Raw genomic sequence first — 18,665 nt, forward strand, 5'->3', positions numbered from 1 at the left:
ATATCAGGAATGAGAGCACCACATATAAGCATTTGTAGGTCAAGAGTCACCCTGTCTTGGGAATCTATGCAAACCTGAACTGTATGAAGGAAACAAGAAACACTTCATTCAACAACAACAACAACAACAAAAATGGACTACCTTTGATATAAGCAGATGATGAATTATAGGTGTAGATCCAAAGGAACACTTGAAATTCAGTCATATTATTTGTTTCATTTATCTGTTGTAGAGAAAGATCAAGGTTCTGGCTGCTTATGGGAAAAAAGATACAGAGCACAACTAAACTGGCATTGGTTTTCATAAACTACAGCAACTGCTAGGGCTTCTGCCAGCTGCTCACAGTGATCACAGTTTAGCGGGTATTGGGCACCAAGTGTCATTGTCAGCTCTTCACTTGTTCACTCAGTTGTTGTTTTGCATTCTCTACTTTGGTCTGACAGGGAGATGAATAAAATGGAGGGAAAAAGTAAGAATAACAACTTATTATTTAAGAAACTACAAACTCCAAAACCAGCAGAAAGTTCCGGCATCTGCAAAATGTCCACCTCAAGGATTTAGGGTGATGGAGATATTTAGCTCTAAAGACAGAGGGACAGATGGACAATAGATTAGACAGAAATATATGATTATCACAATAGCTAAAATGTGTAAGCAACCTAGATGCCCTTCAATAGATGGATGCATAAAAAATGTGGCATATATACACAAGGGAATATTACTCAGCAATAAAAAGAATAAAGTCATCACCAGAATTTATACTAACCAGCTCTGACTTTAAAAACAAAAATGCCTTTGCAATTTTGCTTATATCATTATTATCAGAGTGATCAATAAGAAGCAATGCTGCTGCTTATTTTTTAGTAAAATAAGCTGCCAAAAGTCAACATGGAAGCTTTCTTCTTCTCAAATCAGAATCAGAAACACCTTGTTTTGGAAAATTCACATTGTAGAAGCCTTTATTTGCCTTATAAAAGGCTTTTGTGTCTCCTAGAGAGTCAAACTTAGGGTAGTCTAAGGAGCTGAGTGCATTCTGAAAGGGAAAGATCACAATATCCAGTGCCTTTCACCCCATGTTTGCAAACTTAGAGAAACAGTGGGAATGAACTAATAAGGTCACAGCAAATTTTCTAGCATGAAAAGTCTCCGAAAAGGAATGAATTCACCACAATAGTAGAGAACACCTGGCCTTGTGATCTGGGTCTAACATAAACCATATCAGGAGGGCTTGTCTTGACCCAGGCATGAAACCAAATTTGCAGCCTTCTGCAGCTCCATCTGCCTGGCATGTGGCCGTACTTTGGGAAATGAGATCCAATAAATAAGCCAAAATCTTGGATCTCAGTAGGATCCAAAATAATCTCTGCATCATCTGAACTGGGCAAGTATTGCTAAGTTATAGTGGATTGATGTTTAAAATTATTGTTGTGACAACATGATTAAGAAATGCCAGTGGTTCTGAAGAAACATTCCAGTTCTCTTGCTTCACTTTGCTATTGAAAATATGACTGGAAGCCCTCAATGAAGAGCAAGTAAGTGCATACCATGTCTGGACAACTCAAGGAAGAAAAGGGAAAGAAACTTCAGAAAGTTTGAGCTCTCTCATTTAGGAAAAAAAATGGCTGATGAATTGCATAACTAATGGACAAATGAAAAAAGTGCAATTATATTTACCTACTGGATTGATTAGTGAGTACCAAGGCACACACTCCTACCATTAGTCAGGATTTGAGGAAGCATTCTCCTGATGCTTTGTTGTTGTCAATTTTAAAATCGGATCTCTCAATTATATTGATGAAATAGGATATCCAGTCCTCCTGCATAAATGTAAATGAATCAAATTTCTATATCCTTAGTATATAACATATAGCTAAAGACATAGAGATCAAAAGGGAAATTGGACATTAAGAATTTTAAAGATCAATATAGATCATTATTCAACACATGAAAAATGTTCTTACCAAGTTAGGAAGCAAAGGACTTTAAAAAATATGGAGGTACTGTGTTACTCAGCTTTCCCTCGTTATAACAATCGGGAGCATGGGAGACATGATGAACTCTAGATAGGGCAGAGGGTGTAGGAGGGGAAGGGGGGGGCTATGAGGTAACCATAAGGTAATTAATAATTGTGGAATGTGGTAAGCATTACTATCCAAAATACATGAAGACAGGAATTGGCGTGAATATACTTTGTAAACAAGGAGATATATGAAAAATTGTGCTCTATATATGTAATAAAAATTGTAATGTGCTCTGCTGTCATAAAAAATATGGTCAAAAGTGCCCTTGAATGAGCAGCCTGCCCGCTCTGTCATACAGAACCAAGAGCTTGACCTACTCCTTTATGACACCATCTTTGGTAGTTACATCATAATTCAGTCATTTGTTAAGGGGAGCCGTGATTGGTAGGTGTGGGATTAGAACCTCAACAATTGCTTTGGAAGGCATAATTTAACCCATAACACTCTCTAATCCTACTTTTCTCAGAATTTTTTCCATTGGTATTGAATTTTGTCATGTGATATTTCCACATCAATCCATGCAATCATACAACTTTGTGGGCTTGTCCTGAAGTACATATCCTTGACGGGTATGCTCTTGTAAATTCCTCCTGCCTAATGACCCAATGATCTTTCACTTAGTCCACCTTTAGACTTCCTTGATCCATAGGTTACATGGAAGTGTGCTTATTTTCCAAAGTTTTACTATTTTTTGTTTGAGTCCTTTGTGATGAAAGAACACAACAAGTATAGTTTTAATTCTTTTCAATTGGATAATTTAAACTAAATAAACAACTGGATTTAGAATTCAGTTGCAAAATGTTACCAATAGATTAAACCACTTTGAAAATAGATTTTCAGTGTGGTCTAAACAAAAAAGTACATAATTTTGAAAATAGAGTCAAAATAAAGATGCAAAGAGACCATTGGCAGAATGTTCCAGAAATCAGAGACAGTTTGCAGGTAACAAACTTAAGAATCATTGTGGTTGAAGACTCCTGAAATGTGAACTAAAGAAATACACAATCTTCTCAATGAGTATGAGAAAAATTTTTAAATCATAGGAACAAGATGAAATCCACACTCAAGACGCATATAGAATTTCAAATAGGCGCGAGCAAAAATCATTCTCTCCAAGATACATTATAATGAAAATGCCTAATAGAAAAATATATAGAAAAGTGCCTAATAGAAAATGCCACACAAAAAAATACATCAGGTCACATTCAGAGGTAAACCCATTTGGATTTCAACTGATATCTCAACATAGACGCTAAAAGATAGGAGAGCATGGAAAGATACATGCTAAGTCTTGGAATAAAACAGCTTCCAAACAGGATTAGATCCTTCACAATAAGCAGAAACCAAAATAATTTGTAACCAGGTAGTCTGCACTGCCAAATGTCCTTGATGGAATATTTCATGCAGAGAAAATACATAAAAATAAAAGAGATGAATACAATAGAATAGTCCCATTAAAGGATAACCAAGTTTGAATTTAGCATTAGAAATAAATTGAAATGGCAGGAAATAAAAATCATCTTTCTATAATAATAATGAAAGCAAAACTCATATTAGCAGTTTGCATTAAAAAAAAACAATACAAAGCAACATGTTGCCTACAAAACACTCACCTTAGAGACAGAGATATGCATGAAAATGGAAAAAGCAAGGAAGCAGGGGTAGCTCCTCTAATGTCAAAGTAGACTTCAAGTCAAAATTAATTAAAGGAGACAAAGAAGATTTCTTCAAACCGGCGAGGGGAAAATCCAGCAACAAGATATACTGATAATAAATATTTATGCTCCAAACAACTGTGCTTCTGCATACAGAAAGCAAACTCTTATCAATATAAAGAAGGAAATAGATCAAAATACAAAATTACTGGGGGATTTAAACAAAACTCTCTAACCATTACATATGTCATCTAGACATAAAGATTATTTAGAACTAAAAATATTTCAAAAACAATGAATTAAATGGATCTTAAAGACATCAATAAAATATTTCATTCATTGACAAAGCAATTCACTTTGTAATCACATCTGTTTTAGAGGAAATGTTATCAGTTTTTCTCTGTTCAGAATAATGTTGGCCTTTGGTTTGTCATATATAGGCTTTAAGATGTTTAGGGAAGTTCCTAATATGAATAGTCAATGTTAGGAAACACAAATAAAGACAGAGTCCTCCTTGCATAGTTAATAATGGATGAAATATAATAAAGGAATAATAAAGGAATTCCAGCACCTACAATTCAACATTAAATGCTACACATTCACAAGAGAAATGAATTGTAGAAAAGAAACCTTAGAAAGAAATCAGAATAGAGATATAACAAAAATCTATGTGACAGAGTGAAGACAACTTATATAATGTTTTTAAAAAATATAGAAACCCATTGCTAAAAATTTAAGTTCTCTTCACACTGTCATAGATTTTTGTTAACTTTTTTTAAAAAATATATAATATACCAAAAATACCATAGAGCTAACTAATGTTACAACTCAAGGTCATAGAGAAAAAAATAATCTAATAATGTCACACATCAAGGTCACAGAGAAGAAAATTAATCAGTTGAAGACATGCAGAAATCAATGTAACAAACCACATAATTAGAATTCAGAACAAGAATCACAGGATTACATTGATAGATATGAAGATGCATTTGCCAAAGGCCACTACCCATTCATTTTTATAACAAGAGAAACTAAGGACAGAAGGAACTTCCCTCGACATCTTAAAGTCTGTATATGACAAACCAAGGGCCAAGATCATTCTGAATGGAGAAAAACTGAAAACATTTGCTCTAAAACCAAGAATAAGGAAAACATGTCCATTCTCCCCTCACCACTATGATTCAACATAGACCATTAACTGTATCCAAACTAATTAGGTAAGAGAAAGATATTACCAAATTAGCAGGATAGAAGATCAACACACGTAGAAGAGTCAATTTCCTTTACTCCAATAATGAATCTGCTGCAAAGATGTTCCATAACTTCAAAAAAATTATAAAAATTAGAAATGTAACCAAGGAGGTGACAGACCTCTTGGTTACAGACCACTACACAAAGATGACAGTTTCACATAGTATACATTTCTGACCACAAAGGGCAAGAGCCGGAAGCTGGTGTCAGTGTAGCTCCTGGTGCCAGACCAATGGACATGTCAGAGAAACAAGGTACCCAGGCTGTCACCTTTGACAAGCCTAGGAATAGAATCCAAAGGTAAGTAAATCCTTGTGGGTGCACCTTGCCTTAATGGATAATTGCATCCATAGGATGAACTGACCCTCCAGTCCTGAAATCCTGAGTACTCTGTCCCATAGCAACAGTCATGACAATTTTGAGTGAGGCGGCTGCATGGCAGGTTCTGAGGCACCCAGCCACTGCTGTACTGGCCAACTCTTCCTTCCCTACCTTCCCTACACACAGTATCATGAAGATGCCCTGGAACACTGAGGTCTTCCATGCCTTCTTGGAGGTATTCCTCGTCACCATGGTCACCAGCTAAAGGTCATGTCTACAATGGCTCAATGGGAGAGACTCCATGCACACTGGATCAACAGAAGCCAGTCTGTACTAGGTGAAAGCAAGTGAATGTTCTACACTGGCTCAAGACAAGTGAGTCCTCATCTATTCTAAGGGCAAGGGAGTCTACACTGTAGAGGGAGGCACAGTGGTCCAGGCCTGGGAGATGATGGCTGGTGGGACCTGACCCACCCTGAGGACCCTCTTTTCTTGGAGAGCAGACCCTCATTTGAATCAGAGCATTTTTCAAAAATTTCGCAATAAAAATTTTATTATACAATTTGTCCAAAAATCAATGTATCAAGAAACATGTCCGAAGAACGGGAGAAGGGAAAGGGGGCAGGGCAGGGTGAAGTGTCCCAGGCAGAAGAGTGTCTGGTGTCTTCGGCAGGTGGGGGCAGAGGAATCGCAGGCTGGCCACTGGTCCTGTGTGGCTCAGCTCTCCACTTCGAACTCGGAGCCAGAAAAGGTCTCCTGATCCGGCTCTGGCTCACTTTTCCTGCGAACCCTTGGAAACACTCTATTGCGGACACGGACACGTGGCATGCAACAGCACAGTCTTTGGACACAGTTAGCGATCCTCCTGGTCCAGCTCTTCCTGGGTTCTCGGGGTTGCTCTGGGGATACATCTTGGGCGGAACTGCTGCGGACTGTCTCTACTAACCTGACCAGGCGCTTCCAGCGGTTGGGCAAGTAGGAGAGCGAGCTGGACTGGGAGGCTTCGTCAGGAGGCGGGGCCTCAGCAGGCTGCAAGTCCAGAGGAGGAGCAGGCAGGCTGGCCCTTCTGATGCCCACCTGCCCTGGCTGTTTGGCTTCCTCAGGCAGCTGGTGCTTATGGGGCAAGGGCAAGGCTCCAAGGGCAGGCTCACTCGTGCTCCTCGTGGGGAGCACAGGGCCCTGGGAAAGGCCGGCAGGACAAGAGGAAAGCCGAAGCCTGCGAGGCACAGGCTTCGCTGGGTACATGCGCTCTCCCCCCTGGCTCTTCTGGTGCTGCAGAATCAAGTAGTTGGCCATCCCCGCATCAAACTTTCTCTTGGCCAGAGATAGCCAGGTTTGGTATGGATCGAGACCATGGTCAACCAGGAGCGCCATTATTTGGGGGTCTGGGTGTTTGGGAAGAGCCTCACTACACTGTTGGGGTACACGCTCCCCACCCTGCTTCAGCCATGGGTGCCGAGAGATTTGCTTGACTGTGGGCCGCTTCGGGGGCTTCACGGTCAGTATGCTGTGGATGAGCCTTCGGGCTCCCACAGGCACTGAGTCAGGGACCTGGTACCTGGCGTGAGTGATCCGCGTCAGCAGGTCCTCAGAGGAGGTGGAGTCAAATGGGAGGCTCCGTGTCAACATAAAATACAAGATGACCCCCAGGCTCCAGACGTCCATCGGGGGTCCCTCATACTCTTGCCGCAAGACACCTTCAGGGGCAAGGTATGGGAGTGTGCCCCAGACCCGCCTCAGCTTCTCCCCAGCGCTGAACCACGTGGCGGCACCAAAGTCGATCAGCTTGACTTGGCCTCTGGTATCCAGCATGATGTTCTCTGGCTTGAGGTCTCGGTGCACGATGCCCTTGTCATGGAGGTAGCCCACGGCACCCACGATCTGCCTGAAAACCCTCCGGACCTCCTCCACCTGCATGCCACGTGTGATGTGATCAAGCAGTCGTCCCCCACCTACGTGCTCCATCACCATGTAGATGGTGCTCTCGGTGCCAATCACGTGAAACAGCTGGACCACGTTGGGGTGCTCCAGACTCATCATGATCTTGGGCTCGTTGAAGGCCGGAATGTTCTCCACTTCCAGTGCCAGGGCTTTCACTGCCACCTGTGCCCCTGAGAGGCGATGGAGGGCTAGGCTCACCTGGCCATACCCACCACGCCCGATGACCTTCAGGAACTCATAGTGCTCCATGAAGGCTGCCACGCTGCAGGAGCCTGGCACCTGCAGTGCTGCTACTCTACTCTCACTACTCTCACTACTCTGGCTAAACATCCTAAGCAGGAACACCAACTAAGGATGCTACCTTAAAAAAAAATAACAAGCCAAAACAACAAAGCAAAACCAAAAACCAAAACAAAGCAAAACAACAAACCCAAATCAAAAAACCAAAAGCCAAAGACCACAGCACCAACCACCAACCACCAACCACCAACCACCGAATACCAACCACCAACCACCAAAAGCACTAACTATCTGGGAGTCCGACAGGTCACCACCAAGAGCTTCCTGTACTTGTGGACAAAAACCCAGCCCTGGCCACTTTCTTATATACCCGCTGTTTGAAGATTCCTCACAATGGCTCCTTGTGAGGTCAGAGCAAGAAAAGGACCAATCATGCCTGGCCTAAACCCTCAGTGGTCATCTCCCTTTGGGGCCTCAGAACTATTTCCATGTCACAACAAGAATACAAGTGGACTCCATTTTTTTTTTTTTTTTTTGCTTCCATTAGTTATGGAGACTGATATTTGTTTACAAGTTAAAAGGACTTGTCATTTCAATTCTAAACATTTCTAATAATTCTGGGCTTCTGAAGACCTTATCATATCCACATTCAAGGTATCCAATTTCTTTTTCTTCCAAATCATTGGTGTCAAAGTAGAGTAGCACTTGGCTCCCATTGTGATACTGAAACAACATAATCTGTTCCCTAAGCACAGTCTTAACAACTATGGGGTTAAGAGGGAGGAAGGCTTCATCCTAATTGCCCCATACACTCCTACCTAGGAATTCTCATTGGAAACTCTGGAATTCAAAAAAGAGTGGGTTGATATATTCAAAGTGATATGAAACAAAATGTGGACGCCAAGAATCCTAGAACCAGCAAAAGTGTCCTTCCCACAGAGAGAAGAAATGGAGGTCTTCCCAGATGAACGGGTATCTTGCTGCTGCTGTAACAAAATACCTTGGAATGGGTAATTTATTGGTAGTATTTCACTTCTCCCAGTTCAAAATCAGAACATTTTGTGGCCATATCCTCACATGATGAAAGGGGAAGAAGTTTTGAACCCAATCCCTCAAGCACTTATTTTTTATTTTTTATTACTTTGGCTGAGGGGACATACTGGTGATTGATCCCAGGGTCTCAAACATATCAGTCAAATTCTCTAACACTGAGGTACATCCCCAGCCACTTATTTATTTATATATTTATTTTGAGACAAAATTTTGCTAAGTTGCTCAAACTGGGCTTGAATGTGGGATCGTTCAGCCTCAGTAAACAGAGTACATAGGCTTACAGTCTGTTAAAATTTGGACATAAGTCCCCTCACCCCCAAACTCCTATATTCATGCAGAAATAGTGCTAAAATTATTGGAATGTGGAACCTGTAACCTAACTAGAGCGTTCGTTCAAGTTTCAGTTCAGGTTGTAACTGTAGGCAGGTGAGGTGCGGCTGGAGGAGCTAGCTCACTGTGGTCATGCCAGGAAAGCTCCTACTTTCCTGTGATCCCTTCCTGTCTCTCTGCTTCCTCACTGCCATGAGAGGAACAGCTTTCCTCCACTGGGCCTTTCCCTCATAGTGCACTGCCTCACCTTGGACCCAGAGAATTGGAGTTGGCCATCTATGGACTGAGCCCTTGGGATCACGTGCCCATCCTCTACTTTGTTTTTTATCAGAGGTTTGGTTAGAGTGAAATCAAAGATAACAGACTCATACATTTGTGTAGTGAGAAGTGGGGACGTTCCTCTGAATAAACTGATTGTGTGGATCAGAAACCTTTGACCCACAAAGACTTTGTAAGACTTTGAAATAGTGAGCTCGAAAAGCTTTAGATTATTGTAAGAAGAGTTGAACAGGGATTCTGGTGTTCAGATGACCAGAATACCAACAGAAATGCAGACCTGGCTCATGAGCTTTCAGAAGGAAATAAGGACCCTATCAGAAGTTGGACTACAGGCTACTTGTGTTATAATCTGGCAAAACATTTGATTATTTATCTAATTTCTTTCTTCATTAACATCTCTACTCAAATGTTTTCTTCTTGAAAGTTCTACACAAGTGACCTTATTTAGTATTTCAGTAAACCCTATCCCATCCCATTATTCAATAATTTTCTACTTCATTCTACTTGTGCTGCTTCTTCCATGTATGTTGTCACATAAATGTAGTGGTAACCTAGAAATATTATCATAAAGCACGATATAATGTATCACTTTTAAGTTAGTTCTTGATCTTCCTCTTCTCCTAGAATATAAACAAATCTCTGTTGTACAGCCCATTATAGGCATCCAAGAAAAACAAATTGTTGAATGAGTGAATGAATGAAAGTTTAAACAGAAACAAAATAAAAAGTGTACAGACATACAAATAAACGATTTGAAACCTAAGTTACAAAGTTTGAACTTAGCCATGTTTTGAGCCCCCTTTTTTTATTCCAAGAAATAGTGTTTGATTTCATACAGAATATGTTTTTGTCATATGAAGGACATTACATTTTGAAAGGATGTTTATATAAAGGAACCAGAGATCCGATGCTTCATTCAAATTGATGGAGAAAAAAGAATAGCTTAAAAACATTTTACAAGAAAAATATCTTTTTGACAATCTCATAGAGTCACTGAAAGTAAATGAACCAAATGCAAAGAGGTAATATCCTGAGCAGAAAGCTATAGATAATGGAAAGATGAGGTATGGCAGTGGCAGTGAACCAATTAGACTTTAAGTGTTAAATTGGGCTTAAGAAGTGAGACTTACAAAATATAAACTAAGACAAATAAGGCAAAATACACATCAAGTAATTGTATCTTTCTTTATAGTATTTTTAAATGTTTTTATTTGTTCTTTATAGATATACGTGACAGTAGACTACTTTGATATATTGTACATACAAAGAATATAACTTATTCTAGTTAGGATCCCATTCTTGCAGTTGTACATGATGTCATGTATTTATGTATGAATATAAGTAAGTTATGTCAATTCATTATACTGTCTTTCCTATTCCTATCCCCACTCCTTTTCTTCCCTCCCATTTGGCTAATTCAATGAACTTCTATTCTTCCCCTACCAACCATCCCTTGTTGTTTGTTAGCATCCAAACATCAGAGAGAACATTTGGCCTTTGGCTTTTGGCGATTGGCTTATTTCACTTAGCTTGATATCTGCAGTTCCATCCATTTACTAGCAAATGCTATAATTTCATTCTTTTTTATGGCTGAATATTATTTCATTGTTTAGTATACCACATTTTCTTTAGCCATTCGTCTGTTGAAGGGCACCTAGCTGGGCTCAATAGTATCTTTATTGTTAGGTGAGCTCCATAAACATTGGTGTGGCTGCATCACTATGGTATGCTGATTTTGAGTCATCTTAGTATGTACTGAGTAGTGGGATAACTGGGTCAAATGGTGGTTCCATTCCAAGATTTCTCAGGAAGCTCCATTTTGCTTTTTCTAAAGGTTACCCCAATTTGCAGTCCCAGCAGCAACGTATAAGTGAACCTTTTTTCTCATCCTCTTCCACATTTATTGTTACTTATATTCTTGATCATTGCCATTCTGACTGGAGTGAGATGGAATCTCCATGTTGTTTTGATCTGCATATCCCTAATGGCTAGAGATGCTGAATATTTTTTTTCATATATTTCTTCACCAATCTTTCCTTCAAGTGCTATTTCAGTTCCTTTGCTCATTTATTCATTGGGTGATTTGTTTTCTTGGTGTTAAGTTTTTTTTTTAAATTCTTTGTATATCCTGAAGATTAGTGTTCTATCTGAGGTGCAGGTTGCAAAGATTTTCTTTCATTCTCTAGGCTTTCTGTTCATGTTCTTGATTGTTTCCTTTGAGGTGAAGAAGCTTTTTAGTTTGATATTATCCCATTTATTTATTCTAGTATCATTTTTAGTAAGAAAATTCCCATCCATTATCTTTTATTGCTTAATATATGTTGTTCCAGGATCTCCTGGCTTTGAGAGTGTGTGTTGAAAAATCTGCTGAGATCTGAATTGGTCTTTCCTTATAGGTCATTTGATTTTTCTCTCTGTGGCCTTTAAAATTATATCCTCAATCTGTATGCTAGTCTTGTTGATTATAATGTGATTTGGGGTAGATCTGTTGTAATTTTGTACTTTTGGTGTCCTATAGGCTCTTTTTTATGCTTATATCTTTTAAAAATACCTTTATTTTATTTATTTTTATGAGGTGGTGAGGATCAAACCCAGGGCCTCACACATGCTAGATGAGCACTCTACCACTGAGTCACAACCCTGACCCCTTCTACAGGCCTCTTGTATTTGATTCTCCAATTCTACCTCTTTCTTCATATTTTGGAAATTTTCTCATATTATTTCTTTGAAGAGATTGTGCATTCCCTTGGTTTGAATCTCTGAAGTTTCCTCTATCTCAATAAATCTTAAAATTGGTCTTTGGATGGTATTCTATAATTCTTGGATATTCTGTTCATGGTTTCTTACCATCTTCACTGTGAGATCAACCGTATGTTCGAGATTGTATATTTTGTCTTTATTGTCTCAGGTCCTGTCTTCCACATGATCTAGTCTGTTGGTGATGCTATCTATTGAGTTTTTTAATTGGCTTATTGTTTCTTTCATTTCAGTAATTTTTGTTTGTTTCTTTTCAATATCTCTATCCTTTTCTGAAATAAATCCATTGCAACTTGCATTTGCTCACTTATCTCTTTGTTGTGATGATCAATGGTTGCCTGTATTTGTTCTCTTATCTCTTTGTTGGAGTAACCAATTTTTGCCTGCATATGCTCTCTTACATCATTCTTTAATTTTTAAATCATTTTATTTATGTATATTCTGAACTCCTTCTCTGACATTTCAACTACCATACTACCTATGGATCCTATTGTTTGTAGCATCTTGGTTTGTTTGGAGTACTTTCCTCCCTTGGTTTTTCTTGATGTCAATGTGTCTAATTCTCTTCCAGTGTAGACCCAAGGTATTACAGCTTCTGCCCTATTGTCTTACAGTTTCCCTACAGGTTACCAATACCTCCTACTTAAGGGAGAGATCAATATTACGGCACTCATTGTACCCAACGTGCAGCCTTATATCAGCTTCTATATTTACATTTGCAGTTTATTCACTAAAATCAGAAATGATGAGTTTGGTTATCTTCTATCATATAGTCAATCAGTTTGCATAATGATTTACAGTTTTTGATGGTGGAAGGGGGACTGGAGCCTTGGCTGAGATATTTATCAAGTAGGATGTGAGAACATGGAGAGGTTATTAGATTATATGACTAGTGAGAGGGGAATCATTCTTGTTGGCTGTTAGTAGTAGAAACAAAAGATAGGCAAGCCCATGCAAGACTCCCTGTTACTTCAGCAATTGGATAACTGTTAGCATCTCTAGTACAGAATCTAATAGGCATGGTGCAGCCAGGTCCTCAGAGACCTTGGTGATGTCTTATCAGTTCTGTTGTCCTTTGATAGAAGCAGCGATATCCCAGTTTCTTGTTGGGAGCAGCCTGAAGCCTATATGTACCCATCAGATAGAACACTAATCTCTATAATATATAAAGCACTCAAAAAACTTAACACCAAAAGACAAATAACCCAATCACGAAGTGGGCCAAGGAACTGAACAGATGCTTCTCAGAAGAACATACACAATCAACAAATATATGAACAAATGTTCAACATCTCTAGTAATTAGAGAAATGGAAATCAAAACTACTCTAACATTTCATCTCTCTCTGGTCAGAATGGCAGCTATCAAGAATACAAACAAAAATAAATGTTGAAAAGGATGTGGGGAGAAAGGCACACTAATACATTGCTGGTGGGACTGCAAATTGTTGCAGCCAATCTGGAAAGCAGTGTGGAGATTCCTTGCAAAACTTGGAATGGAACCAGCATTTGACCCAGCTATGCCACTCCTTGGTTTATAGCCAAAGGACTTAAAGCAGCATACTACAGGGACACAGCCATATCAATGTTTATAACAGCACAATTCACAATAGCTAAATTGTGGAACCAACCCAGAGGCCCTTCAATAGATGTATGGATAGGGAAAATGTGGCATATATACACAATGGAACATTACTCAGCATTAAAAGAGAATAAAATCATGGCATTTGCAAGTAAATGGATGGAGTTGGAGAATATAATGCTAAGGGAAGGAAGCCAATGCCAAAAAAAAAAACCAAAGGCCAAATGTTTTCTTTGATTTGAGGGTGCTGACTCAAAATGGTGATGGATTGGGAGAGCATGGGAGGAAGGGAGGAACTTTAGATAGGGCAAAGGGGAGGGGGAATGGGGAAGGGAGTAGGAAAGACAGTGGAATGAGTTAGACATCATTACCCTAAGTACATGTGTAAAGACAACAATGGTGTGAAAATACTTTTGTACAAGTAGTGACTTGAAAAATTGTGCTGTATATGTGTAATATGAACTGAATTGCATTGTCTATCATTGTATAAAACAAATAATATTGTAATAAAGAAAAAACAGAGGAAAATGTTTGCACATATCCATTTAATTACACTGAATGGAAATTTTTGAAGGCTAAACTATAAAATATAAACATTGAGCTTATAAGTGAAAAGAAAATCTAACATTAGTAATTGTAAGGGATCTTTATTCACAAATAGTGAGTTGACAACTGTAGCAGCAAGGCAACCTGACAAGGAAGGCGTGCCGAGGATGGCTCCAGAGGCAACCATGAAAGAAACTGTAGAGATTTTGAAAATGGAGTGAGTCAGTGTGAGGGAAACCATGTTAATCGGAGCAAGGGAATCCAGGGGCAAAAGGCTTCATGGGAAGCAAATCAGGAGGATGCTTTCCATGCTGAACTACTGAACTTCTAGATCTTGTCCAGTAGAGGAGGCTTCCCCAAATATAAGTTTGGGATAAGAGCTCTGATTAGAACATTGAAATATCTACACATTCCTGACCTTGAAAGACCAATTATCTGTTAAATGATGACTTAATTTTCATTTCCACTGATGTCATAAAGCACCATCTCTGGTGGCTGAATCAGCATCCCCAGCAACTGTTCTCCTAACCTACCCTTAGTGGTGAGGTGTGGACCATCTCTCTGAAGAATTTAACTTAATTATTTGAACTAAGACGATGGTTTAAAAACTTACACCATTTTCCAGAGAACCAAACTCTTAAAAGTCCAACAACTTATAGCATGCTAAGGCATTGTAGAGTTCATCCCTATGCATCTTTTCACCCTGTAAAGTGTAAAAGTGTTTCTGGAATAGAATAAAGTTCTAATGGTTAGCACACACATATTTGGAAAAAATACCAAGTAGCAAACTTTAAGAAAAAGAAACTTGTCTCAGCAATTAAAACCTTTAAGAGGATATCAGGAATGAGAGCACCACATATAAGCATTTGTAGGTCAAGAGTCACCCTGTCTTGGGAATCTATGCAAACCTGAACTGTATGAAGGAAACAAGAAACACTTCATTCAACAACAACAACAACAACAAAAATGGACTACCTTTGATATAAGCAGATGATGAATTATAGGTGTAGATCCAAAGGAACACTTGAAATTCAGTCATATTATTTGTTTCATTTATCTGTTGTAGAGAAAGATCAAGGTTCTGGCTGCTTATGGGAAAAAAGATACAGAGCACAACTAAACTGGCATTGGTTTTCATAAACTACAGCAACTGCTAGGGCTTCTGCCAGCTGCTCACAGTGATCACAGTTTAGCGGGTATTGGGCACCAAGTGTCATTGTCAGCTCTTCACTTGTTCACTCAGTTGTTGTTTTGCATTCTCTACTTTGGTCTGACAGGGAGATGAATAAAATGGAGGGAAAAAGTAAGAATAACAACTTATTATTTAAGAAACTACAAACTCCAAAACCAGCAGAAAGTTCCGGCATCTGCAAAATGTCCACCTCAAGGATTTAGGGTGATGGAGATATTTAGCTCTAAAGACAGAGGGACAGATGGACAATAGATTAGACAGAAATATATGATTATCACAATAGCTAAAATGTGTAAGCAACCTAGATGCCCTTCAATAGATGGATGCATAAAAAATGTGGCATATATACACAAGGGAATATTACTCAGCAATAAAAAGAATAAAGTCATCACCAGAATTTATACTAACCAGCTCTGACTTTAAAAACAAAAATGCCTTTGCAATTTTGCTTATATCATTATTATCAGAGTGATCAATAAGAAGCAATGCTGCTGCTTATTTTTTAGTAAAATAAGCTGCCAAAAGTCAACATGGAAGCTTTCTTCTTCTCAAATCAGAATCAGAAACACCTTGTTTTGGAAAATTCACATTGTAGAAGCCTTTATTTGCCTTATAAAAGGCTTTTGTGTCTCCTAGAGAGTCAAACTTAGGGTAGTCTAAGGAGCTGAGTGCATTCTGAAAGGGAAAGATCACAATATCCAGTGCCTTTCACCCCATGTTTGCAAACTTAGAGAAACAGTGGGAATGAACTAATAAGGTCACAGCAAATTTTCTAGCATGAAAAGTCTCCGAAAAGGAATGAATTCACCACAATAGTAGAGAACACCTGGCCTTGTGATCTGGGTCTAACATAAACCATATCAGGAGGGCTTGTCTTGACCCAGGCATGAAACCAAATTTGCAGCCTTCTGCAGCTCCATCTGCCTGGCATGTGGCCGTACTTTGGGAAATGAGATCCAATAAATAAGCCAAAATCTTGGATCTCAGTAGGATCCAAAATAATCTCTGCATCATCTGAACTGGGCAAGTATTGCTAAGTTATAGTGGATTGATGTTTAAAATTATTGTTGTGACAACATGATTAAGAAATGCCAGTGGTTCTGAAGAAACATTCCAGTTCTCTTGCTTCACTTTGCTATTGAAAATATGACTGGAAGCCCTCAATGAAGAGCAAGTAAGTGCATACCATGTCTGGACAACTCAAGGAAGAAAAGGGAAAGAAACTTCAGAAAGTTTGAGCTCTCTCATTTAGGAAAAAAAATGGCTGATGAATTGCATAACTAATGGACAAATGAAAAAAGTGCAATTATATTTACCTACTGGATTGATTAGTGAGTACCAAGGCACACACTCCTACCATTAGTCAGGATTTGAGGAAGCATTCTCCTGATGCTTTGTTGTTGTCAATTTTAAAATCGGATCTCTCAATTATATTGATGAAATAGGATATCCAGTCCTCCTGCATAAATGTAAATGAATCAAATTTCTATATCCTTAGTATATAACATATAGCTAAAGACATAGAGATCAAAAGGGAAATTGGACATTAAGAATTTTAAAGATCAATATAGATCATTATTCAACACATGAAAAATGTTCTTACCAAGTTAGGAAGCAAAGGACTTTAAAAAATATGGAGGTACTGTGTTACTCAGCTTTCCCTCGTTATAACAATCGGGAGCATGGGAGACATGATGAACTCTAGATAGGGCAGAGGGTGTAGGAGGGGAAGGGGGGGGCTATGAGGTAACCATAAGGTAATTAATAATTGTGGAATGTGGTAAGCATTACTATCCAAAATACATGAAGACAGGAATTGGCGTGAATATACTTTGTAAACAAGGAGATATATGAAAAATTGTGCTCTATATATGTAATAAAAATTGTAATGTGCTCTGCTGTCATAAAAAATATGGTCAAAAGTGCCCTTGAATGAGCAGCCTGCCCGCTCTGTCATACAGAACCAAGAGCTTGACCTACTCCTTTATGACACCATCTTTGGTAGTTACATCATAATTCAGTCATTTGTTAAGGGGAGCCGTGATTGGTAGGTGTGGGATTAGAACCTCAACAATTGCTTTGGAAGGCATAATTTAACCCATAACACTCTCTAATCCTACTTTTCTCAGAATTTTTTCCATTGGTATTGAATTTTGTCATGTGATATTTCCACATCAATCCATGCAATCATACAACTTTGTGGGCTTGTCCTGAAGTACATATCCTTGACGGGTATGCTCTTGTAAATTCCTCCTGCCTAATGACCCAATGATCTTTCACTTAGTCCACCTTTAGACTTCCTTGATCCATAGGTTACATGGAAGTGTGCTTATTTTCCAAAGTTTTACTATTTTTTGTTTGAGTCCTTTGTGATGAAAGAACACAACAAGTATAGTTTTAATTCTTTTCAATTGGATAATTTAAACTAAATAAACAACTGGATTTAGAATTCAGTTGCAAAATGTTACCAATAGATTAAACCACTTTGAAAATAGATTTTCAGTGTGGTCTAAACAAAAAAGTACATAATTTTGAAAATAGAGTCAAAATAAAGATGCAAAGAGACCATTGGCAGAATGTTCCAGAAATCAGAGACAGTTTGCAGGTAACAAACTTAAGAATCATTGTGGTTGAAGACTCCTGAAATGTGAACTAAAGAAATACACAATCTTCTCAATGAGTATGAGAAAAATTTTTAAATCATAGGAACAAGATGAAATCCACACTCAAGACGCATATAGAATTTCAAATAGGCGCGAGCAAAAATCATTCTCTCCAAGATACATTATAATGAAAATGCCTAATAGAAAAATATATAGAAAAGTGCCTAATAGAAAATGCCACACAAAAAAATACATCAGGTCACATTCAGAGGTAAACCCATTTGGATTTCAACTGATATCTCAACATAGACGCTAAAAGATAGGAGAGCATGGAAAGATACATGCTAAGTCTTGGAATAAAACAGCTTCCAAACAGGATTAGATCCTTCACAATAAGCAGAAACCAAAATAATTTGTAACCAGGTAGTCTGCACTGCCAAATGTCCTTGATGGAATATTTCATGCAGAGAAAATACATAAAAATAAAAGAGATGAATACAATAGAATAGTCCCATTAAAGGATAACCAAGTTTGAATTTAGCATTAGAAATAAATTGAAATGGCAGGAAATAAAAATCATCTTTCTATAATAATAATGAAAGCAAAACTCATATTAGCAGTTTGCATTAAAAAAAAACAATACAAAGCAACATGTTGCCTACAAAACACTCACCTTAGAGACAGAGATATGCATGAAAATGGAAAAAGCAAGGAAGCAGGGGTAGCTCCTCTAATGTCAAAGTAGACTTCAAGTCAAAATTAATTAAAGGAGACAAAGAAGATTTCTTCAAACCGGCGAGGGGAAAATCCAGCAACAAGATATACTGATAATAAATATTTATGCTCCAAACAACTGTGCTTCTGCATACAGAAAGCAAACTCTTATCAATATAAA

General features: G+C 38.4%; 1 protein-coding gene across 1 annotated transcript; it reads right to left on the minus strand.

Moving 5' to 3' along the window:
• Window positions 1-5,965: 5,965 nt before the first annotated feature.
• LOC144365134 (sperm motility kinase 2B-like) lies at window positions 5,966-7,519 on the minus strand. The gene has a single exon (XM_078015945.1). The coding sequence runs from the start codon at window positions 7,517-7,519 to the stop codon at window positions 5,966-5,968; it is 1,554 nt and encodes a 517-aa protein (XP_077872071.1).
• Between the last annotated feature and the right edge of the window lie 11,146 nt (window positions 7,520-18,665).

This window comes from Ictidomys tridecemlineatus, chromosome 6 (assembly GCF_052094955.1).
Source record: "Ictidomys tridecemlineatus isolate mIctTri1 chromosome 6, mIctTri1.hap1, whole genome shotgun sequence".
Classification (NCBI taxonomy): domain Eukaryota; kingdom Metazoa; phylum Chordata; class Mammalia; order Rodentia; family Sciuridae; genus Ictidomys; species Ictidomys tridecemlineatus.